General features: G+C 40.0%; 1 protein-coding gene across 1 annotated transcript; it reads left to right on the top strand.

The window, feature by feature from the left end:
* The first annotated feature begins 2,386 nt into the window (after window positions 1–2,386).
* On the top strand, window positions 2,387–23,840 carry CDC20B (cell division cycle 20B). Its single transcript, XM_062018823.1, is given in 11 exon segments — window positions 2,387–2,398; window positions 3,037–3,253; window positions 4,852–4,958; window positions 8,784–8,883; window positions 11,578–11,688; window positions 13,098–13,294; window positions 14,143–14,237; window positions 17,484–17,712; window positions 18,790–18,915; window positions 19,630–19,747; window positions 23,593–23,840. Coding segments are annotated over 11 exon segments (1,560 nt in total).
* The last annotated feature ends 3,019 nt before the right edge of the window (window positions 23,841–26,859 follow it).

Genomic DNA, 26,859 nt, shown 5'->3' with positions numbered 1-26,859 from the left:
CATTTTGTCCCTGGTGTGGAAGTGTCTGTTTCATATCACAGTGGCTCTGCTGGGCTTCAGAGCTCTTCAGTAAAGTACAGAAATCTCTCTAGGAAAAAAAAAACCTAGAAACAAAAGTGTGCTCCCATCATCTAAGGATGCCAAACTGACCTGTGTGGGATACTTCAGTGTTTGTCTGCACAGTTTTCCATGGGTCTCTAGTGCAACTCTAGCACATCCCCTGTGCTCCTCAGGTGTCTTCGTCAGAGATGTTCAGCAGCAGGCACCTATGCTATCAGACAGACCTGGAGAAGCAGTTTGAGAGCCAGCTGTTCAGGCAGAGGGAAGGCAGTGTGGCTGAAAGCACCCTGTTCACAACCTCTGTCCTGCCTCTCATTAGCTGCCGTGGGATCCTAGGCAGCTTTAGTTGTACATTTTTTACAGCACATGGGGCAAAGAAAACTTCCTTGTTTATTGTCAGGCATTAAGGGAAGATATTAAAATGTGGGGTTTGGTTTTTTGTGTGGTTTGTTTTTGTTTTTGGTTTAATGGGGAGGCTGATGATGCAAAATGGATTGCTTTTTTTAGTTGCTACTGGCTAACTATCAACTAGCTGTGCTGAGACGAGATGTGAGGTTGGCATGAGAGAAGAATGAGTTAGCTGAGAATCTCAGGTATAAGCCAGGTAGCTTTGGTGGCATTTTGCTAAGGCAATTGTGAAAGACACTCTGAACTTCAGAGGCAGACAAGTCTGATGTCTTATCTGTCTTTATTTTATTGTTTTATATTTTAAAGATGTGTCCTGATTTCAGCTGGAATAGATTTAATTTTCTTACTAGTAGCTAGTACAGGGCCGTGTTTCGGATTTAATGTGAGGAGAATGTTGGTAACATACCGATATTTTAGTTGTTGCTCAGTAGTGCTTATCATAAGTGAAGGACATTTCAGTTTCCTGTGCTTTGCCAGTGAGGAGGTACACAAGAGGCTGAGAGGGAGCATGGCTAGGTCAGCTGACCCAAACTAGCCAAAGTCATGATGTCATGACCAGTGTGTAAACTGGGGGCAAGTGGCAGGTAGGTGCAGATTGTTCAGCGGGTGGTGGGCAATTGCATTGGGCATCACTTGTCTTTTCTTGGATTTTCTTTTTCTTTCTGTTGCATTACTTTTCATTAATATTATTATTTAAATTTGTATTTAGTTTAGGTTAGTTTGGTTACTACACTGATCTCTCACTGCACAAGTTTTCCTTTTTTTTTTCTGATTCTCTTCCCCATCTCACTTGGAATGGAGAGGAATAAGCAAGTGGCTGCATAGTGCTTATTTGCTGACTGGAGTTAAGAGCCTGTTGCTCTTTGTTTCTGAAGGTACTTCAACATGAAGTTGGCTACAACTCAGTTATGGAAAAACCTAAAATTTTCTCTATCTTTCTTCATATCTTCCTTTGCTTAGTTCTTTCCTTTTTCTGTCCATTTGCTATTCTGTCTCTTCCTCTCAGCTTTCATGATTTTGTTTTGTTCTCCACATTTCTGTTCTTGGGCTTTTTTTGAATTGTTATTTTTCTTTCAATCCTTGTGGCTTGTCAGTCTTGGCTAACTTTATTTTCCTCCTGGCTCAAACCAGCACTGAAGTGATCTCTCTCAGTTGTTTTTGTTATCACTCTGAGTTTTTGCTGCACTTAGAGTCTATATTTTAAAGAATGAAAACAGAATCAGTCTTTCTGAAGATGAAACTTGGAATTTGGTTGTCTGTTGCTTTTCAGTGACTTTGATATCAGCTAACCAATACTTGATTTATAAAATAGCATAGGGATATGTTCAACCATTTCTATAATGTTTAAAATCTATGTTCATTTTGTTTAACAAGACTATATAGAGACTTTCACATCATTCTACCAGAGAGATGCTTGGGAAATACTGTGAAATTGTAGTATTTATATGAGTGTTTCCTGTGCTCTCAGAAGCTTGATCTCTGCTGGCAGTGAGGCTTGGAGATGTGTTTTGGTGGTGGGGACAGGAAAGGCATAGACTTCTGTGCTGAAATGAACAAAGCAAGCACAAGTAACTAATGCTGACTTCAAAAGCAAGTTTGAATGTGCTTGATTTCAGAAAATCCATGTAAGATCCTGGCCTCTAAGTTACATCTCAACAGCTTGTAATTTGCGTCTAAATATTATTTCAGAAGTTTAAAAGAAGATACAAGACTTAACATGTTAAAAATACTTAGTGGAGTACTTGCAAAGAGCTCAAAGACTATGCTTGCTGTGCTTCCTTACTGTTGTTACTTTCACCTAAAATAGTGCTCTAAAACTGAAAACCAAAATATTTGTTCACTGTTCTCTAGACTCTTGCATTTCAAATTTTGATGCATTCTTATGTTTTATGTTTTCCTGACACAATTTCATCTATGAATGAATTTGAAAGTAAGAAACGTGAATCTGAAATTTAGCCTTTATTTAGTATGCTTTATATATTAAAAAGTGTAAGATAACATTAAAAGTAATAATGTGAGCAAGCTGCAGTGGTGGTGAGAAGATTCAGAAATCAGAGAGATCCAAAGTCCTCTCTCAAGTGAAAATCAGAAAACCAGCCTATTTCCAGACAACCAACAGGTAGGTTTGCCCAAATGCCCTGCTCTCAGGAAAGACCTGACCCATGAGCCTAGGCTGGAATATCTGAAGATTCCTTGTGCTTTTCAAAGGCCAGAGCCTTAGCCAAGTGTGTGAGGTGACACAAAGGTGGGTTTTTTTTTATTTCCCTGCCCCACAGGCTTTCTGTATGACAGCTGGTTCAGGGATAGTTATGTGACCAGAAACATTTGTTTTTTTCTGTGTTTTTGGGGTTTTGTTTTTGAGGGCTTTGTTTTTCCCCTCACTCTTTCTCCATCTAGGTATCTGACTGCTGGAGCCATCCTCAGCCCAATGTCCATTTCCATGACCTGTGGCTCTGAGGTGGACTGAGCACAAGCAGCATAGCAAAGGAAAACATAAAGCAATGTGAAGGGACGGAATGGTGTGAAGCCAAGGCTGAATTTAGTGTTTGTTTCCTTTCACTTGCGCAGGCTCCGGGGTCGGGGAGGATCACGTATTCCCGATTTAAGACGTCCATCGAGCGGAAGCTGGCGGCTCGGACTCCGGTGGCGAGCAGCCCTATGGTCACAAGATGGCAGCAGCTGCACGCGGAGCCGAAGCTCATCGGCCCAACTGCCGAGGCTACAGGTCAGGCGGGATGCAGGCAACGTTTTCACGCTGCGGACGGACTCACGCACGGCGTACAAGGTGTGGCAGTCCGTGCAGCTTCCCCAGGCCTTGTAGCCGCAGGGCCAGCCTCAGGGCCGGACTCATCCCTGCAGCAGTACATTGCATCCCTGAGAGGAAAGCTGGGCCCAAGGCTCCTGTCAGCAGTGCACAGGATGACCGAGGCTGTACTGAGATGGGCGTAAGTTACAGTGCACAAGCTTTGTTGCTGCAGGCTCCTCTCCTTTTCTTCCTTTGGCTTCTTTGCCTTACAGCTATGGCACACCTGGCCCCAGCTGCAGAAATTAGAATCATGAAACGGTAGAGTTGGAAGGGACTTTTAGAGATCATCTAGTCCAACCCCCCTGCAGAAGCAGGTCAACCTAGATCAGGTCACATAGGAACATGTCCAGGTGGGTCTTGAAGATCTCCAAGGAAGGAGACTCCACAACCTGTCTGGGCAGCCTGTTCCACTGCTCCCTCACCCTCACAGTGAAATAGTTTTTTCTTATATTTAAATGGAACTTTTTGTGTTCCAGCTTCATCCCATTACCGCTTGTCCTGTTGCTAGCTGCTATAGAAAAAAGGAATGTTCCAATCTCCTGACACCCACAACCTCCTGACAGCCAACTTGGACCAGTTTGCATACCTGGATGTGGTGCAGTGTTCACTCTCTGAAGGAGATCGCTTTCCCTCTGGTAGTGACTGTGTCTCCTCCAACACATAAGGCATCTGATACCGACAAAGAAAAGGGACAGCAGCCAAGAGACATTCACTAAGCCCACTTTAGGAAAAAACTTATCTCGGGTGCTTTCAGACCACAGATCACTCAGAGCTGACTCTAGGGAAGGCTGTTTCTCTCAGTCATCAACAGAGGGAGATGATGAAACGTTAAACGAGCCTTTGAACTCTATGACTTCCAGCAGTGCTTGGGGGAAACAGGGAAGGGTTTACATGCTGCATGTACGAGAAAGCTTCTTGAAAGATCTAGGAAACTAAACATGGCTTATTTCATGATTGATAATTTAAATCTATAGAGAGCAAATAAAAGATGCTGATGAGTGTTCAGGATGTGTTTGTATGATGCCATGGCTGTTGGTCAGAAAGTGCAATTCTATCTTCTGCTAAGCAGAATATGAGAGCTGTGGAATAATACGTGCCCAACTCTAGGGAACTCAGGTTCTAAAACAAGTTAAAGTCTTCCCTACATCAATTTCTAGAACAGAAAATCCTGCATGCTGTTTCTACTAGCAGTGGAGAAAGCCTGTATGGTTCTGGGAAAATAGACATTGGTTTCCTTTGGGGTAGGATCCTATGTAACCAATCAGTAAGTCTAAGGCAGGAAGGATATGAGCTGCAGTAGTGAACAGGCACTTTTTTCAAGAGAATGATCAATCTGACATTTTTTAGACATCTCATTTAGGATAAGATGAATAGTGCTGTAGAGATGTCTGTTTTCACTGACAAAAGGAAAGCAGGGTGACTGGTTCAAATGTCAGTATTTGCATTGTCCTGCTTAATGGGTCAGATGTGCTTTTAGAGTACTGCTGCTACAAAGTCAATGCTATTCTGAAAAGTGCTAACAAATATCCATGTGTATGTTTTTAAAGGAGTTGTTTCTGTTGAAATTGTTTTTCCAGTGGCACCTCAGGTGTCTAAGAAACTCTCCAACATGAATGTTGTGACTCTGCCTAGCAGTCATGCTGCAGAGAGGAATAACAGGAAAGATGAAGTGGAAAGGAAGCAGGTGAGTAATGTAGAATTTAGGTGCACAGGTAATGTGTTTGCTTTCCAAATGTGTTTTGTTTCCTTAAATTTGGCTTGGAGTCTGTTCTGTGAATACTACCTCGTTCACATGGAGATCAGCAACATGAGGAGATCAATTTAGGAAATGTCTGCTAGTGAAATGTGAGGAGAAATTGCTTGATTATTTATTTGATTCAGCTTCTCTCACTGTCCTTGAGGCTCTTGTTCTGCAAACTAAAATTGAAACTAAGCTAATGAAACTCTTGAGATGTGTTTGCTACCTCTAAGGGAAAACGTAAAAAAGACACATGAAAAGCGTGAATGACTCAGGTTTCCACTTTCTTTAATAACCATCATGTGAAGAAGATAATTTCTTCTGTTCTGCAGGATGTTTGTTTTGTCATGTGGACAGAATGTGGTGCTATGAAAAATTTGCTGAAAAGTAGCTCTCTGAGAGTATTTTTTTTTTGGTCACAGCAATACAAGGTCAGATTCTTAGCCAAGAATGAAAGAACATATGAGATCTACCTAACATGAAACAAAGACTTCAGATCACTTTGCATTTGTTATTTTCTATTACTGTACATTTTTTCTAGTGGACACTTAACATACTTTTTTTTTTTTTCCCCCCTTTTATCTCTTTAAGCATTATCTGTTGCTTTTTGGTCATCTTAAATAAACCTGTGCTCCAGCCACCCACCTACTTCTGTTCACTAACTTCTTCCAAAATGACTTCTCGTGTGAAGCATGGTGATACTTGTCTGTATTAGTAAAAGTTGTTAGCATAACATTACACTCAAATACCTTTCTATTGTAGTGCTATCTAATTGTAACTCTTCATATAAAGTTATAAACTTTTAGTCAGTGACCACAGTCTTTCTTGTGCTCTCTGTTTCTTCATTGCACCAGTTGCAATGTCAGTACTAAAGATCTTGGTAGCTGTTCTCAGGCAATTACTTTTTTGACAATAACTGTTCAGTATGTATGCTTCAGAGATGTATAGTCGATGTCATTGCCTGTGTGGTTTATAGTTCTTAATATTATTGAGAAGTTTCAGTGAGGATACTGAACTAAGAGAAGGAGGTACTGTCGAGGCAGGTGTAGTTGAAATAATTGCACTGTTGAAGGTCTTTGGATGTTGGGAAATGACTGTGTTTTTACATCATTCTGGGAAACCTGGTCCTCAGGGCAATCACTTTCCTCTCTAAATAGGCAAAATAGTCTGAAAAATCTTCTGTTCAACAAGTGTTTTCTTCTTTCTTACCTCACTCCATGGTCTCATTGGTTAGTCTGTGAATTTTAGAATTGTTAAAATACACAACTCAATGGGTTTAGTAATCTTAGTTGAATGTACCCTGCAGAGAAATATAACTTTTTAAAGATGAGTACATGTAACATTGTCTTCAGTCTTAGTCATCCAGTGAAGGGACCTTTAAAGGTCATGTAGTCCAACTCCCCTGCAGAGAACAGAGACATCTTCAATTACATCAAGTTGTTGAGAGCCCTGCCCAACCTGACCTTGAATGTTTCCAGGGATAGGGCATCTACCACCTCACTGGGCAACCTGTTCTAGTTCCTCACCCATCTCATCTTAAAAAATTTTTTCCCTGTATCTAGTTAAACATTAAAAGTCAGTTGAAAAACATTACTCCTGTCCTCTTGCAACAGGAGATTAAAAAGCTTGTCCCCTTCTTTCCTGTAGCCCCCCTTTAAGTACTGAGAGGCTGTAGTAAGTGTTCTCTGGAGCCTTCACCAGGCTGAACAGCCCCAACTATCTCATCCTGTCCTTACAGCAGTGCTGCTCCAGCCCTCTGATTGATCATTTTTGTGGCCCTGGACTTGTGGCAACAGGCCTGTGTCCTCCTTTTGTTGAGGACTCCACAGCTGGATGCAGTACTCCACGTGAGGTCTCACCAGAGTGGAGTAGAGGGGCAGAATCCCCTCACTCAGCATGCTGACCATGCTGTTTTTGATGCAGCCCAGGTCAGGGTTGGCTTTTTGAGCTGTAAGTGCTTGTTGCCAGCTCATGTTAACGTTTCATGCCCTCAGGTCTGCCACAGGGCTGCTCTCAATCCATTCTCTGCTCAGCTTGTATTTATGCTTGGGACTGCCCCAACACATGTGTAGGACCTTGCACTTGGCCTTGTTGAACCTCATAATTTTTGCTGGTAGTGCAAAACTCGATCCCACTGTGTCATTGATAAAGATATTAAACTGTACTGGTTCCAGTATGGACCATTTGTCAGTCTTTCACTTCTACAGCGAAGTGACATAGCTGGAGTTACAGTGTAGTCTACAAGCAGGAGTTGAGTTAGATTTTCGGAGGTCTACATCAAAGTTCACAACTATTTCCTAGAACTGTGATGTGGGGGTCTTTTAGATAACAGTGTGGGATGGCCAAACCCCAAGTTCTTTCTTAAATAATTTGTTAAGTCAATCCTGGCTAAAACTGTATGAAAATCTACTAATCTACTTGTATATAATAATTAATGACTATTTTATTTGTGCTACCTGGTAGCATAAAGGGATGGGATGCATTGAAAATAAAATCTTCTCAGGTTCCAATGAACATATGTGGTCTCTTTGTGGGCCAAAAAAGTACTTCTTCATATACACTGTAGGTTTTCCATAGAGATGTTTGCACTTATTTTACAGGGACACAGATCCAAGTAATCTGATTAGCTCTCTGGCAGGTTGTCTATATAAATCATACAGAAAGTGCCTATCAAAGCTGAAGGCCTGCTGTAGAACAGCTGGGATTTATAAAGGAGGAACACTTTTTTTCCACTAGTGTTTTTGTAAGACATTTCTTGTCATGTTTGCAAAGGATTTTGAGGAAGAGTAACACTGGGCATGCTTGGAGTGTTAGGTTTCACAGACATTGAAAGAAGAACATACTAATCTTAAGTGGTTGGTTAAAACATCAGCTGCGTTTCCACCTGACTGTAAATGAAGAATTAGAGACCAAACAGACAACTGGCATCAGAGCATTCAGCTCAGTGAAGCTTATGAAGAAATGTATTATTACTAGGGCTTGGTGAAGAGATTCATATCCTCTGTGAGCTGTTACGAGCCTTTGCCTGAGTCTTGGCTAAAGGCCTAGGCTAATTTTTTTCAAAAAGGTTAGAAACATAATTCAAATCTCCCATGTTGTTTCTTTATCCTCCTCTTCATTTCCCCAACAAGCAAATGATAATGTAATTAAAAATACCTTCTTGCTCTGAGACATCTTATATATATATTTTCAGTTTCATTTTGTAATACTGGTTTAAGAATCATGGTGTCCAGGATCTGTGGCTCTGAGAGAACACTCTGACATCCTGTAGGTGTCATGCTGGACTCAGTGACCTTGCAGTGTATGCATCACAAAATTTATCTTCCCTCATGGACCAAGTCTGAGACATACAACTTACTGTCTGCATTCAGGAAACATAGCATTGTATGCTGGTAAAAGTAGCCTAAATGCCAATCAGAAAAGTGTAAGAGGGAACTAAAATTTGTCAGGTGACCTGTGAGAATTTCTACAGATATACAGACCTGGGTCCTCCTCCACTGCCAAGTTGGAAGTTTTGTTGATGTTTATGTGATCATTAGCAGTGAATTGGCATTCTATGGAAGGAAAAGTGGTGGCTCAAGTTAGAGCGTGTGATTTGGACACTGATATTCTGTATTTGTTACTGATGTCCCATCCAAGAGACAAGTTGTTTTGAAGCTTTAATGTAACAAATGTTGAGCCCCTTGATTAGTGATGTGTTATCCATGTTTCTTAATGGATTTTTCAACAAACTTCTTCATTCATTTGTGTTTTCTTTAAATGTTTCAGCAGAAATTTCCTTCTCAGCTTCTGAGGGTCCAAGAGGTTGCATATAGCATTGCAGAAAGCAGCGATGTTAAAATCTGTGGAAATACCAATTGTGTCTGGAAAGGTATGTTCTAATATAGCAAATACTCTCATGCACACTGATGCAGGCTGCATCTACATTGGAAAAACAAGGGCATGAAACTGTTCCGGTAAGTGTTGCAGCTTAATACATAGTGACTGAGACCTATACTGCTTGGAGCTATTTCTAGAGTTCCCACTGCTTTTGAAGAGATAGTATTTCACTTGGCTCTACTTTGGGCCCCATCTGACACATTGGTGGCCTTAAAACATTAATTGTCTTTTATCTTTTCAACCTCAGAACTGTTGTACTGCAGATGTATCATATGGGCTGTTGGGTACATAGGAGTGCAAGGCATGCAGAAATGATGGGGTGTTCTTGTTCCAACCTATAGGGAAAGGTAGCTGGAACAAACTGTCCCTAGCACTGCCTCTGGTTTCATCTGTGGAGGAGTTGGTTAATTTGCTTCAAAAGAGATCCTAGGAATGAATGAGCACAAAGGAGTGTGAATTGTCAGGCAACTGGAAAACAGATGTGATGTGAGAAGCTAACCTGTGAAATAATACAGATATGCCCAGAGTTATTTGAGTATAAGGCAGTTCATTCAGTATCAGACCAATATTTTGTTGTATTCTGTCTTGGACAGGTGATTTCTTTTGGCTATCTCGTTATTCCTGTGTATGATATGTTCCTGCCAGTCAGGGCCTGATTCATGCTCTTATAAAAACAGTTAGAAACTGTTTCTTTATAAATCTGGAGTTTAGCTTCTGTAGACTAAGTTTGGGGCTATATGATAGATTTATATATTCCTTTGTTTCTCTTCTCCATGCAAATAAGACACATTTCAGAGCACTCAATAGCAACAGTATAAGGATTAGTAACAGTGCTTTTTTTCTTGATGGCAAACAAATAATAGGTATCAGAAATATTGAGTTTTATTCCACCCACATAGTTGTTGATCGTGTGGTCCTAGTGTGACAGTACTGACTACTTACCACTTCCTGAATCGAATTTTGAGAAGTGACTCAGGCACAGGAGAGCTGAAATTTTATCAAAAGTCAGTGATATCTGCTAGTACTTTGACAAAATAATGCAAAATGTTATAATGAATCTTAATCTCAATTAATTAAAAAGCTTGTTATGCACATACGATTCTATAACTCTGTGATTCATGTCTTGATGAAGTAGGTGAATAGACATGAAAGTGTGATTGGTATGAACTGGGGGTAGATGAATTACTCATTAGAGAAGAGAGACCTGAAATGAGTTACAGAGATGAGTTCAACCTTTGTATTTCACTGCTCAATACCAACTACCATTGTTGATGAAGAAAAACATTTTTCACAGTGTTTCAGAAATGTTACCATTCATCCAACTATCACAATTGCTATAATTTTCCTGAATTATCTTACTTGATTGAGTTCAGAAAGTTCTGGTAAAGTTTTCAAAAAGATAACCAAATCTAGATGTTAGAAACAACTCTCTCTGTACGCTGAAGTCTCATTTCAGTGATATTGGACTTTTTCAGGGTTAGAAGGCAGTGTTACATATCCCATTAGGCAAGTCTGAGGAGGTTTTTCCTGTAAGCCTGCTTGATCTTTTAACCACAAAATTTTAGGTACAGAAGAAAACCACTGTGGCCTGGTAGTTCCTCATCTCCAGTTTTTATTTGGAGAGAGAGGAGGTACCACAGCTAAGAGGGGAAACGTTTGTTGTCTGGCAGAAACGAATTTTGGGTTAGAGAGGAAGATTCAGGACTGAGTGTGAAAGGACAATGTGAACTAAATTCTCTACAGTTTGTCACTGGACTTCCATATTGGATGTTTATGTATGTATTTAAGACAGAGAGTACAAAAAGTTTGTCAGAGTTGTTTTTTTTTTTTTTTTTTTTTTAAAAGAGAAGGTTAGTTGTACAGATAAGTAAGGTCTTCTGCCCCTGAACTTTTTCATACTTGTTAATACTCCTCTCTGGAGAATAAGAAAAAAAATAGAGATAAGTGCAGAAAACAGAGAAAAAATGCAGAAAAAGTGCAGAAACATGAATCTCCAGCTGTCTCCTGTGCATGTTACAGCAAGATACTTTCTTACACATAAAAAATAAGCATTAAATGATCCATAGTGCTGGTGATCTGTTTGGTTTTTTTTTTTTTTCTGTGAAGTCCTTACAGAATAATATAGACAATAACCACAAAGATGACTCTTTTTTGCCCATGCTTTTATTTCCTTTTGTTTCTTTTTTATCTGTTGTCACAAGCTCAGTGTGCTGTGATCAAAGTGCGTGTGCACCCTTTTCCTGTGGTTAGATATTGATGGGGGAGATCTTTTGGTGGGAAATTAACACCAGAAAGCAAAAAAGTTAATTGCTGTATGAGGGGATTTTGAAGTGGGAGGGCTCGTATGAAACATTTTGCTACTAAGTTTTGACAGATAACTAAGTTGAAAAAGACAAAAATAAACATGGTCTGTGTTGATCTTTGGTACAATTTAAACAAAAGATAGTGAACCTTGTTCTCTTTATAGCTGATTAAATCTATGGGATTTGAAAGAGCTGATAAAAGGTGGCTTGCACTTAGTTTACTGTGTCTAGTGTTTTGAGCCTACCCAGGGCAAATTAGACCCTTCTGGCCTCCTCTGGACCATGAAGAGGCAAATACATAGACAATGTGAAATGCTTAGGCCTGTGAAAAACTAGTGGTGTTTTGCATTGCTGATTTTTGTGTGATGAATCTCCAAATACAGGATGCCAAAGGGGGACCCAGAATGAGTTTAGAACTATTACCACAGTGAAATCTTCCACACCCTTGGAGCCAGATGTGAGGCTTCAGGTTACTGACTTGCGTGATGATTACTGTAAGTTAATTTCTCTTGTGTGGTGGTTTCTGTAGAGACTGAGAATTCTTATGTATGTTTCAAGAAAAATGACAAAGGCGTGTCCCTTTCACTTAAAATGGAATCTTTGCAGGTCAGATGCATTGATACATGTTTACAAGGATATATCTTTGGAAACAGCCTGTCCTAGGATGGACACAGGACTGAGTAGACCCTAGACTAGCTAACTCTCATGCACTTCCCTTCAGCTCTACATCTCAGTACAACTTTCTAAACAAACCAATATCCTTAATTAAGTATATTACCATCTTCTTAACTAAGTGATATATTTCAGCTGTCAGCATTGGATATCTATCAGCCAGTCAACAGAGCAGCAACTTCACAGAGCATGCTTTGAAATCTCTTCTTTTTGGAGAAATCAGTGACATAGTTTATGATGTGCATGATAGATATGATGTGCATGATAGATACCTTCTTATGTCTTTGGTGATGCAAAAATTAAACATGCAGAGGTTATACATGAACATATGTGAATCTCTGGTGTACAGCAGCAAATACATGTTTTAACACTTTGTAAGGTCTAATGAACAACTCTGAATATTTGTAATTGTCCCTGTGGAGATTTTTTGAACATATTCTTGCAAATGTTCATGTATATCTGTGAACAAGATGTAAGTTTGTTTGTATGATTTACAGTGGTTTTGTACAAGATATAACCCTAGACTAACAGCATTAACAGAAGTACTGGGAAGTAATTTCTGGCTGCCAGTGCCAGGACTGTAGTCAAATAGCTGACTGATGAGCTCAGCTGTACTTCAGAGTGATTTTAGTTACCAAAATATGATGTCACACTTGGCATATGGTACCAATGTTCTGTTCTTCAGCAATGATGCAAAATGACTTTTAAGCTATCCTAAGTGGACAGCTGAGAGTTTCCCTTGACAAGGGAAAATGTCCTGGCTTGGTATTAGATGTGATATACCAACTTCCTCTGGCCTACCTGATGTAGCAGACTGCTTTGAAGCCAATTGCAGTAGTGACTTGGTCTGCCAGGATCTGCAAGTGCATTGTGCCCAGCATCAGAAGCACTGGAAACAGTGTTTCTGTCATATGCTTGCTAAATGGACTCTGAAGGTAAGGAGCTAAATTTCCCTAATTCTTTCTGCATTTTTGCAAACATATATGCAAATATATGTGCAAACACACCAGTTAGTGGACATTAGACTTATGAAGACCTTGGCTTGTTAGGGCTACTCTCCTTCATGTAGGAGGAATTTTGCTAGTAATGATTTCATAGAAGCATTCTCTTTAAGTTTTTCCATAGCTGAAAAAAAATAAAAAGCCTCTCCCCTGCAAGCCATACTCCTCCTCACCCCATCCTATTACTTACAACTTTTTTTTGCAGTAATTTTTAGTACCTTTTTTTCTAGATCTTAACATACTGGACTGGAGCCTTGAAAATCTCATTGCTCTAGCTGTAGGACCTGCTGCATGCGTCTGGAATGGAAGCAGTCTTCAAGCTGTTGAAAGCATTGATTTGAATTCCAGTTACAAATACATTTCATCTCTGGCTTGGATAAAAGAAGGAACTTGCCTTGCAATTGGCACCAGTGATGGAGAAGTGCAAGTACTAGTTAATTTGCTTTTTTAATCTATCTCTGTATTTAGCTAAAGTGGCCACAAGACAATTTCATGCTGTTTTTTTTTAAGGAAACAAATGAAGAAGATTTGCTAAACTGTAGAAGAACTCTACTGGAGACGATATAGCTCTTCCCTGTATCATGCTGCAAGTTATTCAATGGCTTAGTGATATACAGTGTTATCTACATTTAATGGAGCTTTCAAAGCCATTGAAAAGCTGATGGCTGACTTAATGGTTCAGTTGTCCAGAGACGATCAGATTTTCTTGTTTACAACAGTAACAGGGACTCCTCCATTAAATAATTTTACTCAGCATAGGCTATTTTTGTCTTGTATCTCTCTTGCTAAGGTCACTCTTGTATTCAGTGCCTTGAAAACTCTGTAGATTCACACATGAGAATTTGACTTCAGTCTGATTATACATTTACCTCTAGCCTGCTTTGCAGGACAGTCCTGTTATGTAAAGATTCTTTTTTGGGAGGCCTTTGACTGAGATGCTAGACGATATGGGGACCTACCTTCTGGAGTCAGCAATCTGAATGTACCGAAAGCCAGTGCTTTCAAGTATGGGCTTCCAAATACTGACATGTAAATAAATAACTTGAAACTCAGAGATATGCATTGCTTTCAGTCCTGTCTGATTTCATCACTAATCTACATGCCAAAAACTGGAAATGCTCCTTCTTGTCCTACTTGTGAAATTAATAAGCTTGAGGTTGTCTCTATGTCAAATCAGAGCTAGGGAGTGGCTTACTTGCAGATAAAGGAAGACAATAAATACTTTCTGTCTTTTTGTTGATAAATTAGTATTTTTTGTTTGTTTTGGATTGGCAGCTCTGGGACATTGAAACCAAAAAGAGATTGAGAAATATGTTTGGTCACCTCTCTGTAGTTGGAGCTCTGAGCTGGAATCATTATATTCTGAGCAGGTGAGTGGTATAGTGTATTCTCACAAAGAATCCTGCTGCTTTTACTTAGATAAATGTACCATTCATTTTGACTGTTTTCTCTGGCTGTACTCAAAGGTGATTTATCTTGTCTCTCTACTTATCAGCTATCTCAGAAAATATATGCAGATTTACTCTGCATCAGGAAAGCAGCCAAAGGGGATTTAGCCTGCCTCTCTACTCTGTTTCTTACTCTCTTCGCAGGAAACTGTCACTACCTGCAAAATTTCACTAGGTTGTGGAGGCCGTGGCTCTAGTTTTGCTCAAAGCCTGAGCTTGAAATGATGTTGTCTCCAGTGGGTCTGGACTACAAAAATCATAGCCTGCCTGGTGCTGAGGAGAGGGCATGTAGCTTAGACTGCCTCTCCATTGATATCACGGCTGTGTTTATCTTTTTAGATGCACAGTGAAACACAGCTGTTAAGGACTGCTCATCTCTCTAGCTGTGTATTTACAAGGGAAGGCCAGCTCATTGCTCTCCACAACCCAAAGAAAACTGAAGTGGCTGACCTTGACTTTGCCAAGAGTGAATTTTATAATTGGGGAATATTTTTATTTAGGGATCATTTCAATATGAGGACTCAGATGAGAAAGATCAAGTGTAGTCTTTTGTGGTTTTTTTTTCCTTTTTCCTTCCAGTTTCTGTTTCAGATTTTTGACTCCCACCTTAAGGGAGACCTGTTTATTATGGATGCTTCTTTGATTTTAAAATCTTATGATAGTCTTCTGTTTTACTAAAATGCAGAAATAATAGCAGGGGTGGACTGACTTTATTATTAAACTCAAAACAAAGCTAGTATCTCTGGATAGGAACACTAGAGGTAATTTTGATTTCAGAAGATGCTCTGGCTGTTGATTTCATGAGGTCTGCTATGTGGAGAGTTACAAGGATATCAGCTGAACAATCAGTTAATAAAGTGCTGTTGCTGGTGCAGGTATGCTGAGTGGGTTAAATTACAAGGATGCAGCTGGAACATCTTGCCCATGTCAAATAGCATAACCTTATTACAGTAAACATTAATTTCAGTTTCACCTTGGCCAAAGGAGTGAAAATAATAGAAACTTCAATTACACATCTTTCTGATCAGATTCAGATGATCTCTCTGATCAAATTTAGATGATCTCAGTTTGATCTCTCAGGTCAAATTCAGCATGAACTACAGTTATGTTTGACACAAATGTTGAGACAGCATTTATTTCTCTTGCTAGGTTTGAAACTGAACAGTTCATTCTAACATTAATAGTTAGAATGTCCATATAACTAGAAAAAAAAAGATGTGGAGTTAATATTCATTGTTAGTAAACTAAACACATCATTCTTAAAGTAAAATTCTTCACTGTGGACAATTGATACTTTGGGATTACATACTATTCTTGTGGATAAACAGTCCAACAACATATCACCATGAACTTGTAAATAAGTTAACCTGTCACAAAATTTCGTTAGCTTCTATTTGTCTTTAGAAAAATAGATGCCATTGTCTATGTCAAAAGCAAATAACTCTGATTTCTTTTTATACCAAGTGGAGAAATGTTCTTTCAGCCAGAATTCTCAGGAGCCTAGTTCCTTCCTGTTAATACCAGTAGAATTACTGAAACCCTTAATGTGACCACACTGGCAAGTCAATTTCTTAGTAGGAAAAATCTGTATAAATCTTCAGGAGGCAAATTATGATGCCTTTGCATGTGATGCAGTGCTCCCATGTGTTTTCATATATACTTTCCATAAAGATGTGCTTAATATTCACTGGGGCACTGCTTGGTTGGAATCTTTCATGCTTTTGTGAACTTAAGAGTTTGTCAAGTCCATAATACAATCACAATAACATGATATTTCTTGCAAACAGTCATTTTTTGGTAAGCATTTTTAGAACTTCCAAATCACTCAACTCACGTCTGAAAAATCTTTTAAGAGCCGGTATGGGAAAGTCTCCAGTAAGTATTGCCTTAAATTAGTATATTGCAGTAACGTCAGATATCTGTTTCTCAGATACTTGGAAAGATGGTATTGAACTTGGTGATTTTTTTCAGTGTCATCATAGTAATTGGAAGTGTGACTTTCCAGCAGGAAGCTCTTTGAAAATGCACTACAAGGTATTTTCAATATTTTCAGTTCAACTCTACTATTGATGTGTAAAACTCATGTCTGGGAGCTAAATGGTAACAGTAGCTATGCTCCCTGGCATGGTATTCTTTTTCTTTGTCCTGCAGTGCTGGCTGTGAACCATGTATCCATTTCCTAAGAGGCAATTGATGTAACAGTGTCAAAATGCAGATTTTCTTTTCAGCCTGGAACAGGCAGAGAGAAAGGAGACAAAGGAAGAGACAGGACCAAGGAACACACTGTTACTTGCCAGTGAGCCCTTTCCCAGGGCAATGCAGTTTTACACTGCCGCTTTGTTGGGTGTAGAGTCATATCTGGCCTTGGCAAAATTATCTTGCAAAATGATTTTTCGTGAAGAACAGGAAATAGTTTACCTTAAATAGCTTGACAGTTGAACAGGGTGCAGATTAGTGGCATACAACACAAAATATCTTCAGGGAAATGAAAACCGTGACACACTGAGCACCTGCTTGGCTCCTTTCTGTTGTCAGACACCTCTACAGTCAAGAATGTAATTTTGATAGTTGGTTTGTGTTTCCTTTTACTGAAAGCCTATCCAGAGTCAGGCGATGCAGCTGGTAAAGGGTCTAGAGAACAAGTCGTATGAGGAGTGGCTGAGGGAGTTTGGGTTATTGAGCCTAGAGGAGAGGGGGCTGACAGGCAATGTGGTCACTGTTTACAGCTACCTAAAGGAGAGTTTTAGTGAGAGGGTGTTGATCTCTCTAGCAATGAATGACAGAACACAAGGAAATGGGCTCGAGTTGCACCAGGAGAGGTTTAGATTTGACATTAGGAAGAACTTTTTCACCAAGCGTGTTAATAAGCACAGGAATGAGCTGTCCAGGGAGGTACTGGAATCACCATCCCTAGAGATATTCAAAACATGCATAGATGAGGTGCTGAGGTACACAGTTTAGTTTAGTGATGGGCTTGGCAGTGTTAGGTAAGTGGTTGGACTCAGTGATTTTAAAGGTCTTTTCCAACTGTAATGATTCTATGAAATACTATTGTTCTGCAGATACATTTCACTCTGATGTTACTTCTGAAACCACTGAAGAAACATCAGTGTGATGATAGCTTGTCTTCTTTAACATTAAACCCATGCTATCTTTTCTAATCTACAGTGGTTCACGACTAGGATCTATTCATCACCATGATGTTCGGATTGCTCAGCACCATGTTGGAACTCTTTGTCAAAACAAGCAAAGCATTTGCAGCCTCAAATGGTCACTAGCCAACCAGTTGCTGGCAAGTGGGTCCAGTGATGGTATATTGAATATCTGGCCTAGTGACCCCGGTGTGAAATTGCAGTCACAGCCACTGAAAACCATACCTCATTCCTCAGCAGTTAAGGTATAGAAGGAATGTCAGCTTTTCTTTACTTGCTCTTATGGAATCACATTGTTGATGTGGACAGGTAGGGGATTTTTCTCACTAATACCTGTCCTGATGCTGTTAATTTCAAGACCATCTCTCTTCATTCCAAGTCACAGATAAGTTTTCTAGGGCTTTGATTAGGAAATTTTATTGCATTAGTAAATATAATGACAAATAGAAATAAAATTTACAGCCTTCTCTGTCTCTCTGCCTTGCACAGAAAGTTTGGTGGTTCAATACTTAAAAGTTAACAAACAAGGTCATTCAGTTTTTAAAGTTTCTGAAAATTCTGCAATTAATTTAAATAAGAGCTTTCTTTTGCCTCCCTGCCCATATTTTTTTTTTTTTTGTGAGTGCTGGTAGCAAATAATCTGGAGTAGGAAACTGGAAATGAGACAATGTAAGATTCCTCGTCTTTATGAAGTTCCTGTCTGTGTGGGAGAGAACAAGTATTAGCAATAAGAAGCAGGGAAGTCCAGCATTTGTGAGCGTCTTATCTTCCCAAAAGAATCTGAGTCTGGCTGAGGTTAAAGGGTTAGAGGAGCTTATTGAAACATATGGAACCCAGTTCTTAGCAGCTTTTCTTCAGGTAGAGTTTGGGTAGAGTTTAGGCACATTCTCGAATCATATCCAAAGAAACTAATTCTCTTGTAAGATCTGTCAGTCGCATTGCTAAGGCTAGAAATAGATGATCTTTAAGATCACTTCCAACATAAACCGTTCTATGGTCCTAAGATTCTATGATTATGTGATGGCTTGGCTTATGCAGTAAGACTCTAACCTGCTGGGTTCTTCTGGTACTGGGTGTGAGTCTATGGCCTTTGAGCAGAGAAGCTGGAGGTTTATGAACATATGTAGAACAGTGTAGACTGTAATGAAGCAATGGTAAGGGAAGCAGCAGTTAGAGTTTTGGGATCATACCTTGCTGTGTGTGTACATTCTGGGTGCTTGTTGCAGTTCATTTTTTGAACTAGACTTTTAAGCAAAAACACTCTGTTTTCTCAGCTAACCTCATAGTCTGTTCTGGCATCTCAGGTTTTTTTTTTTTTTTAGGCTATAAACTGGTGTCCTTGGCAGTCCAAAGTCCTTGCTACAGGAGGTGGAATGAAAGATGGGATTTTACGTGTCTGGGACATAAATCGTGAGAAAGTCATCCAAACTGCAGCTACAGATTCTCAGGTGAAATGATGAAATGTCTGCATACTTAGGCTATTCTCTTCTTATGTAGCTGTGCTCATTTGGCAAACTCCCACTGACTTTGAGGGTGGTTATGCAGTCAGAGGAACAGCGGGATTTTCTCTGGATATGCAGTTGTGCTACATTTGGTACTGCAGTATGTGATTGGACTCAGAAGTTTGTTGTTTCTCATTCACCATTTCTGTCTCCATGCAGAAATGATTGAAGAGGAGGTGGTCTCACAGCCAGACACTTCTCATCATCTTTTCCTTATTGTCAATAATAGTTTTGGCCAAAACTCTTGGTATGAAGAGAATGTTGTGGGGAAGAGAAAATTCCCAGAGTGTTGGGGTGAGAAGAGTCAGAGGGCAAACATCCATCTCTGGAGTCTGAATATTAGGAGGCAGAGGAACAGATTCTAATCTGGAGTAAAGCAGCATAACTTGATTTTAGTGGAACAGCTTAGCTGAAGATGTGTTTGAAAGGCTTTGGTTTTATACTGATTGACTCTTACCACATTTAGATAGGACAATAAGAAAATTGTACTTTGAAGTGTTGCAAGGAATGAAACAATCCTAAACAAGTAGTTTAGGATAGTGCCAATAGTGGCACTATTTCTCAGCAGCTTGTTAAACATTGTAGATAACATTTCAAACCTCATGAATGCTATATGCTGACCCTTTCTGAAAACTAAACTGAAATTTTAAATTGCAATAGATTTGTTCCTTGCTTTGGTTACCCAACAATGGTGAACTGATGACTGGTCAAGGACTTCCTGGAAATCAGATGAAAATATGGAAGTATCCTAAGCTTACCAATTCATCAGAACTCTACGGCAAGTATTTTAGTTAATAGCTTTACCTGTTTCATTTAACTATCTGTCTCTCAGTTAAAAGCATTAAAAGAGCAGTTACCTACACATTCTCCCTCTGCCTACACACGTTCATTCATATGCACATTATTCATACCATGAATCATGGTATTTTAAAGGTTAATGTATGAAGGTAATAGTATAAGTTGCTTCTGTAAAATTCCTTGGTTTTAATGATGAGATTCTATCCTGTTATTTCCAAGGCCATGTCAGGTGCAGGATGTGGATTTCTGCTTCTTTCTAAGGCTTATTAGGCCTGGATTGAGTGTGCTTCCTATATATTCTAGGCTAATGGCCTTCTAGATACACAAACTGGATGTGTTCTTTGGTTTTGCAGCTCATCACACCAGGGAGAATGAACCAGCTTCCAAATGATATTTTAAATAATCTCCATGTGTTATTTAGAGCTGTCTGAATTTTAATGACAGCTACAGGAAAGTGAAGTTTCCTTGCAGCTCAGTGTTGGTCCATGTAAGGCTACACTACACATAAAAGTTCCTTGCTATATCCAGCCTTCTTGTTTCTGGTGCTTGCTGTCACTCCTATCCGTTAAATTTTACTTGTTTCAGTGTCAACTGAAGTGACCCATTAGGAGTGTCCAAAGCTAGAGGAAAATAAGAAATAATTTGCACATTTTCCCAAGTATGGTTGTTTTTTCACACTCACTGACAAGATATGGTCAAAGAAGTTTTGATTTTTAATCTGACAGCTGATATTTACAAATATGTTTTATACCTATTGGTACATTTGAAGGCATTTGTGAAATTCCTGATTTATTAAATCGTAGTTGTACTGGGGTGCTGTCCTTGGAACCAGGGACTTGGGTGGAACCAGGGACTTGCCTTCAACACAGGGCTGTAATAGGAAATCACAAGAGAGTCAAAACAAACACGAATGGAATAGAAAGGGCAGCAGAGGAGTATGTGGATCAGGTTACTCATTATCCTTGTGTAATGCTGCATATCTGTGTTGCTTTTCCTTCCTTCCTTCCTCCTCTTCATTATGTACAGCTCTTAAGGTAATGTGCTGTGATGATCTAAGAAATGATTTGGAAAGTGACATAATCATTAGTCTTAACTACTGTAGCTTGAGGTTTCTCAAATCACTGTCAGTCTTGAATATACTATGTGAAATGAAACTTAGGTTTAGTCTTACCTTTGAGAATAGCTTGTGATGTAAAATATTTACCATATAAGTCAAAGGGATTGGTAATTCGGTGAAGCTGGTGGGTTACTTTTCATCCTATTTCCTATTCAGTTTACTTATCTGCAAAAGAAGCTAATTTTCATGTTCAAAAAGACCACATAGTTGTTATACAGATATATTCTTGGTTATGAAGACTCTTAATACCTTATTAAAAGCAATTAAATGTTGGAAGAAATTGTGACTGTATCAAAATACGTTCAGAAAAAATACTGTGATGGATGACTGTGAGATGGTTCTAGGTCATCCTCAGCCAGCCTTAACCACATCAGTTTTACATCCAAAGAAATGAACAGATGAATCATAACTGAATCTCATTTAATCCTCCTGTAAAATGCTGAAGACTTCAACAAACAATGATGCACCATCAGCTATTATTAAGTAATTTAGTAGCTGGGGTTGCCTATTATTGACCATGTTCAGAATAGGATTAACAACTGAAAGACGGTATCCTTTTTAGAGCACTGAGTCTTTGAGGTACCTATCGACATACTTCTGATAGAACTATTGGAGTAGTTTACTGGAAAAAACCATTAATTTTGGATGTAAATGCCCTCCCCTCAGGAAAGTGGTAGATCAAAGTAAACATACAGGTGAACAAAAGATATAATTACATTAAAAAATATCTGAATGTGATCTTGATCTTCAATAACTTAATAAGTTAGTTTTATGAGGATAAACACATTGAACTGTAAAACCTTCTGCAACCGTGCTGTGTATCACAACATTATCTCAGGAAGACCAGAGGTGTATTGCAGCATGGTTTCAGAAGGTTTTACAATTTCTTATGTGCTCATCCTCATAAAATTATTCTGAACTAGAGTAACACTATCCCTTTGTGTTCACGGAGAATTCAAGTATAGATGATGAATAACCAACCTGCGTTCGCATTGGTTATTCAAGACTTCCTTCATGCCTTCATGCTTAATCTTTAAGGATGTGGTTCATCTGGTCTGTTTTAGATGAGAGACACTATGTCTCAGAAGTTTCTTTTTTCCCCCTGAGTGACTAGCTCAGCCACATGAGTGCCATTAACTTAACCAACCAGACAAGGTGTCCAGTAGCTTAGAGTAAAAAGGCTTCTAATTTCTCATGTCCCCACGTGCCTAAAAACCTCATGGGTTTGCTTAGCGTTGACGTCATGCTAGATGATGGGAAATCTATGTCAGAGCAGTGAGGTAAATACAGGTGTCAGTTTAGTACTAGCCTCTTTCTACCTTCAGTTCAAATTCAGTTGCTTCTGCTGAAGGAGATTCTTCTATAACTAGGTTAATGAGTTTTGTACATTCACTGTGCTGCTAGACTAGGCTAGCTTCTAGCCTTGAGTGTTTAGATCCCAAAGTTTGCTACAACTGCAGACAAACTCATAGTACAACTCCAATAAATTATTTAGTGGGAACACTGATAAAAGATATCTTTAACAGCAAGAACTGAGCAACTGGAGATACTCTCTTGGTATTTTTGGATCATCTGCAAAACTGTCTGCAAGGCGTGTGCAGCCAGATGGGAAAGCTCAGCAGTGAGACACACTGCCGAACAGAGATGAATGATGTTTTAAGTGCATGGAGAATCAAGAGTTCAGGTTCTATGTTCTTTGACAGAAATGTCTTCTCAGTGTGGTGCAGTCCTGGCAGTTGAAGCCTGGTCTCCCAAAAAAAAAAAAAAGCGTTCAACTCTTTCTTAATGTAAGAATATGCTATAGGTAACCACATCGACCGAACGGAACCACGCAAATACTTACCTAATCCAGAGTCTTTGTTCGGATCTTTGTGTACAAAAATTACGGGGTACTGCAGGTTTATTTGCTTATTTGCCGAATTTGGAAGGGGTTCGGAATACAGAGTTTGGCAAGGGAATTTCCCACACCAGGGCCATCCGCAGATGAGGCGACCCCCTAGTCTGGGAATCCAATACCAAATCTACCTGTATCCGAGTCACGGCACCAAATTGTTATAAGTTGCTGTGATAAAGTTCACAAGCCAATTTAAGTGACTCATAGATCAAATTTATTAAGCAAGCAGCAAATAAGCAAAACAGCGCTGGGCGGCCGGGAGACTCTGCTCCACCAACGGCGCGTGACCCCCCCCCCTCCCCATATCAGAGTCCTTTTATACAGTCCTTATCGGTTGGGTGCATCGCTCCCTGGTGCACTCTGCGCATGTGCCCGTCTTGTTACTAGGGGGTCTTCTTCTGCCTCCTGGTGGTCGTAGGGTGGTCACTGGGATGGAGTCAGTAGTCTTCCTCTAGTGGCCTGCTCATGAACTCTTCTGTTGGCTCTTATCAGCTCTTGTGCAACCTATTGTACCTCTTATAAGCACCTTAGCCAACTACACCTGTTCACATTGTAGAAACTTTACGGTTAAAGTTTTACCAGACTTTTACAATGACTTTAAACGGTTCCTCGCACAACTATTCTTTCATGATTTGATTAACGAACATGACCTCTTCCATTACAGTAATACAAGCTTCTGATATCCTCTGCAGCAAGTTTTACTGCTGCACTAGAAGTGGAACAAACTGTAGTGTGGATGGCAAAAGTGACTGGCACAATCATTGTAAAATTGTTATGTATCTTTCCTTTTTCTTGTACATATTTTATTTTACAGGTCACAAAGGAAGAGTCCTGCATCTTGCCCTGAGCCCAGATGACAGCAGACTCTTTTCTGTTGCGGCTGATGGCATAGCTTGTCTGTGGAAATGACATGAATCTGTGGAGAGCAAGCACAGCAGACAGGCTTTTTCTAATGGTTATTTGAGCCAATTCTTGTGCCTTCTTTTCCTTGAAAGCAAGTGGTTAAATGTGTTTTGCCCATTCAAGAATTCAAAACGTGTGTTTCTTCCAATGGAAACATGACAAAAGATAGTACCATATTTTCAAGAGAAAGCATTTTCCCCCCTCAGCTTATCATGTGAAATATTAGTAGCTTGTCTTACTTATCCTACAGAAAAGATATTCTAAATCTGAAAAATAACATAATATTTATTTTATTAGAGTAGCAAGCATGGATGGAATCTGCCCTGTGTCAAGTGTCAGCATAAAGTCCTAGGTCTTGCTTTTAGCTATGGTTATGGTAAGTGATTTTACATTATCTTACCCTGCCCATTGGGAACCACATGACTATTTGTGTAAACTGCCTTGAGTCACTTGAAGCCTAGGATCAGCAAAGACCAGTGGGTGCGTATTGCTCTTTATGTTACACCAATCATGGTACAGAATCTGTCTGAATCCTTCTAGAGATCTAGGTTAAATATGTAACTGTACCTAAGATTTCTTGGGAGTTCTTTATTGGCTTTGTAGTGGTAATGACACTTTGCTTAATTAGAGAAGTGTCTATTGAATTTTGAATTGTTTCCTTTCCTTAAGCCCACCTACTATGTTTGATAGTGAAAATAATGCAAATACAAATATTATATTATTATGCATAATTATATGATAAACTTGTTGATGAGCCAGATGGACATAGTTAAAGGAGCATGCTGTTTGGATCAAACACAAGTTAATTCATCCATTCCTTAAGGACACCAGGTTGATTCTGGATGTTGGCAGACCTGGCAGCTGTCACCCTCTCACCAACTCCTTTGAGTTCAGATGCAATTCAGAAGTGCTATACAAAAAGTGTTTTATCCACAGACATCTTTGGAGCTTTGCTTTCATTATTAGGAAGACAAGAAGCCAGGAGTAAGGAACCACTCTTGCATTTGGATATTAAAGGCCCTGCTAGTCCAGAAACTCATATTGTTTGGATTTTTTTTTTTCTGATGGAAATATATTTAGAATATCTCCTCGTAGACAGAGAGGAATGGAAGTGTAAGAGAGTAAAGCAGGGTCAGTTCATGGAAGATTGCTTTATGATCAAATACATGAAAAGGGATAGGCAAAGTTAACAGGGGCCCAAGTGTCTCTGGAAATGAATGTGAAACTGTCTTGTCTTCAGTTCTTATTATTTTTAAAACCTCATATTCTGCTGTTCATAAATCACATGGTTGCTGAAAAAAATTCTATGATTCTGTGTTAATTTACAATAAATTTGCTACTAAACTGCTGACATCAACTTGTATCCTCTTCAAAATAGGTCAGAAAATGGGAATGTTCGTTATCAATTAAGAAATGACTACCAAGAAGCTTGTATGTTTGTCCGTACAGTCAAAGCTGGCCCTTGGGAAGGCCAGTCCAGCAAGAAGTCTGGAGAACAGAGGATTTTCCCTTGGTGGATGAGGGAGAGGTTAAACACTTGTTGGCCAAGCTTAACACTCATAAGTCAATGGGTCCTGATGGGATGCATGCTAGAGTGCTGAGGGAGCTGGTTAATGTGATTGCTAAGCCTCTCTCCATCATTTTTGAAAAATCATGGAGGACAGGTGAGGTGCCTGAGGACTGAAGAAAGGCCAATGTCACGCCAGTCTTAAAGGGCAGGAAGGACGACCCAGGGAACTACAGGCTGGTCAGCCTCACCTCCATCCCTGGAAAGGTGATGGAACAACTAATCCTGAATGTTGTCACTAAACATATGAAGGTAAAGATGGTTATTGAGGGAATCAACATGGATTCACCAAGGGAAAATCCTGTTTAACCAACCTGATAGTCTTCTGTGAGTGCGTAACTAACTGGCTAGATGAAGGGAGAGCAGTGGATGTCATCTACCTTGGCTTTTGACACTGTCTCCCATGACATTCTCATCAGAAAGCTCAGGCAGTGTGACTTGGATGAGTGAACAGTGAGGTGGATCGAGAGCTGCCTGAATGACAGAGCCCAGAGGGTGGTGATCAATGGCACAGAATCGAGTTGGAGGCCTGTGGCCAGTGGAGTTCCACAGGGATCGGTTCTAGGGCCAGTCTTGTTCAACATTTTCATCAATGACCTGGATGAGGGGACAGAGTGTACCCTCAGCAAATTGGCTGATGACAGCAAAGCGGGAGGACTGGCTGATTCCCCAGAGGGCTGTGCTGCCATTAAGTGGGATCTCAACCGACTTGAGAGTTGGGCAGAGAGGAACCTCATGAGGTTCAACAAGGACAAGTGTAGAGTCCATCTGGAGAGGAACAACCCCATGCACCCCATCTGGGGATTGACCTGCTGTAGGGCGACTGAAGAGAGAGACCTGGGAGTCCTGATTGATAATAAACTAACCATGAGGCAGCAATGGCCAAGAAGGCCCTCATGGCCCTCTTGGCCTTCATGGCCAAGAAGGCCAATGGCATCCTGGGCTGCATCAACAAAAGTGTGGCCAGCAGGTCTAGAGAAGTTCTGCTTCCCCTCTCCTCTGCCCTGGTGAGGCCTCATCTGGAGTCCTGTGTCCAGTTGTGGACTCCTCAGCTCAAGAGGGACAGGGAACTGCTGGATAGAGTCCAGTGCAGGGCCACAAAGATGATCAGGGAACTGGGACATCTTCCTTATGAAGAAAGACTGCAGGAACTGGGGCTGTTCAGCCTGGAGGAGACTGAGGGGGGATCTTATTAGTATTTACAAATAGTGTCTGAGGAGGTTGGGGCATCCCTTTTTTCTGTTGTATCTAGTGACAGGACAAGGGGTAATGGAAAAAAGTTGGAACACAAAAAGTTCCACTTAAACATAAGAAAAAGATATTTCACTGTGAGGATGAGGGAGCCCTGGCACAGGCTGCCTGTGCCAGGGAGGATGTGGAGTTTCTTTCTCTGGAGATCTTCAACACTCGTCTAGACGTGTTCGTCTGTGACCTGATCTAGGTGGATCTGGTTGGACTGGATGATCTCTAAATGTCCCTTCCAACCCCAACCATTCTGTGATTCTGTGAAATGCGCATTTATTATGAACCACAATCAAATGCAGTTGCTGAAACTTTATTTTCTGAAACTTAGCAGTATCCTACATCTCTAAAATTGGGAGCTCTGCTGCA

The sequence above is a fragment of the Colius striatus genome, chromosome Z (assembly GCF_028858725.1).
Source record: "Colius striatus isolate bColStr4 chromosome Z, bColStr4.1.hap1, whole genome shotgun sequence".
Lineage (NCBI taxonomy): Eukaryota > Metazoa > Chordata > Aves > Coliiformes > Coliidae > Colius > Colius striatus.
The sequence above is the reverse complement of the archived record's forward strand: the minus strand, read 5'-3'. Positions and strand labels throughout refer to the sequence as shown.